The 1,640-nt window shown below is 41.0% G+C and overlaps 1 protein-coding gene across 1 annotated transcript in view; it reads right to left on the bottom strand.

Moving 5' to 3' along the window:
- LOC101858676 (vacuolar-processing enzyme gamma-isozyme) overlaps nt 1–1,640 on the bottom strand; it is a gene marked incomplete at its 3' end in the record, with an annotated part of 23,289 nt that overhangs the window by 19,559 nt on the left and 2,090 nt on the right. The window contains exon 2 of the mRNA XM_013089746.1: nt 1,416–1,613. Within this exon, the coding sequence (XP_012945200.1) occupies nt 1,416–1,613 (198 nt within the window). The remainder of the gene's footprint in view (nt 1–1,415; nt 1,614–1,640) is intronic.

Below are 1,640 nucleotides of genomic sequence, written 5' to 3'. Positions count from 1 at the left end.
TACGTGGGAGGGGGAAATGGAAGAGTTTAAAGGGGGGAGAGAAAGAAGCAACACAAATGAAAATACACACAATCAACACACTCAGAGAGAGAGAGGGGGGAGAGAGGGAGAGAGAGAGAGAGAGAGACAGAGAGAGACAGAGAGAGAGAGAGAGAGAGAGAGAGAGAGAGAGAGAAACACACACAAATCACACCTGCACATACAATTTACTTACTCACGTAGACATACAAACAAAGTAACATACAGTTCTCCTTTTAATTTTTAAAAAATAAGTGCAGGGGCAGAGTAGGTGATGTAGCGTTTACACCCTTCGCCGAAGCACGCAGAAGACCAGAGTTCGAGTACCGTGTGGTGAGAGCATTAAAATGTATTGAGTATCTCAGTCTTACTGCGGGAACATTGTATCACAGACAGCCAGGGTTTGCCCAGACATGCAGGGCCGAAGCCACTAGTCTCCTAATTGATCTAAAATGGGTCGAATGGGGATAAAAACATGCATAATTACAATCATTACAGTTGCAATTCATTATCATCAAACCAGATCTGCATCAGGCATCGGAGTTCGTGGTTATCGATTCAATACTTAGCTGGGATGATCCTCAGAAAAAGCAAAAAAGCACCACTATTCTGATCTGTTCTTGTCATGTTACAGATGTTTAGGCTCTCCAGGTAGGTTGCTGTGGGTCCCTGACTCCTTTATCGTCAATTTTGTCAACGAAAGCCAGATGTTTAAGGCTCTTGAATCTATTCAATTCCAATTTTTCAAATTCCAAATTCCACTTTCAATTCCAATTCCAATTCCAATTGCAATACCTATTGCCATTTCAATTCCAGTTCCAATTCCTACACAATTACAATTACAAATGAAAGGCAGAGGGGTGAAATCAAGTGCTCGTCAAAATAATGACATTGAAGAAATCAGTCCTGCATTTCGGTTTCCAAGGACTCCCAAGCTATGGAAGTCACTTAACTTTGGCGGCCATTTTCTCTCTTATTTTACCCTGGAACCAGGCGATATCCACCTCCTTGAATCACAAATATTTTGACTTTTACTCTAGATATACCGAAAACGAAATAAATAAACAGTCTTTACGATGATACCAATAACTCCATATACATCAAATTTGGCGAGCGCCTCGTTCCACCGCTTCAATACACAATAAATAACAGTTACAATAACAGTTACAGTTACATTCACAAATTTAAATTCCAATTCCAGTTCCAATTCAAACTCCAATTCCAATTCCAATTAATAGAAACGACAATGACATTTACATTCACATTTACAATTACAATTACAAATTAAAACTACAAATATTTACAATTACGATAAATATTTACAATGACAATAACAATAACGAAATACAATTACAAATACTTACTATTACAACAACAGTCACAAATACAATTATTACCAGTGTAGGTGACGAAGATGTGATCCTCGGGCCCGCTGTCGATGACCTTGGCATTTGCCCTTCCCGTTGACCGCTGCAGCTCCTCCTTCTCCCCTTTGAGGACGTGCAGGAAGTTCCGGGGCCCTACTTCCCAGTGGCGATAGTCGATCTCACAGCCTTTGTACACATCAGGGCCCCCGGGCCTGTTGATCAGAGTGCCTGGGAGAAACGGCGGTCGTAGAGTAG

This window comes from Aplysia californica, unplaced genomic scaffold (genome assembly GCF_000002075.1).
Source record: "Aplysia californica isolate F4 #8 unplaced genomic scaffold, AplCal3.0 scaffold01034, whole genome shotgun sequence".
NCBI classification, from domain to species: domain Eukaryota; kingdom Metazoa; phylum Mollusca; class Gastropoda; order Aplysiida; family Aplysiidae; genus Aplysia; species Aplysia californica.
This window is presented reverse-complemented; position numbering and strand designations above follow the sequence as displayed.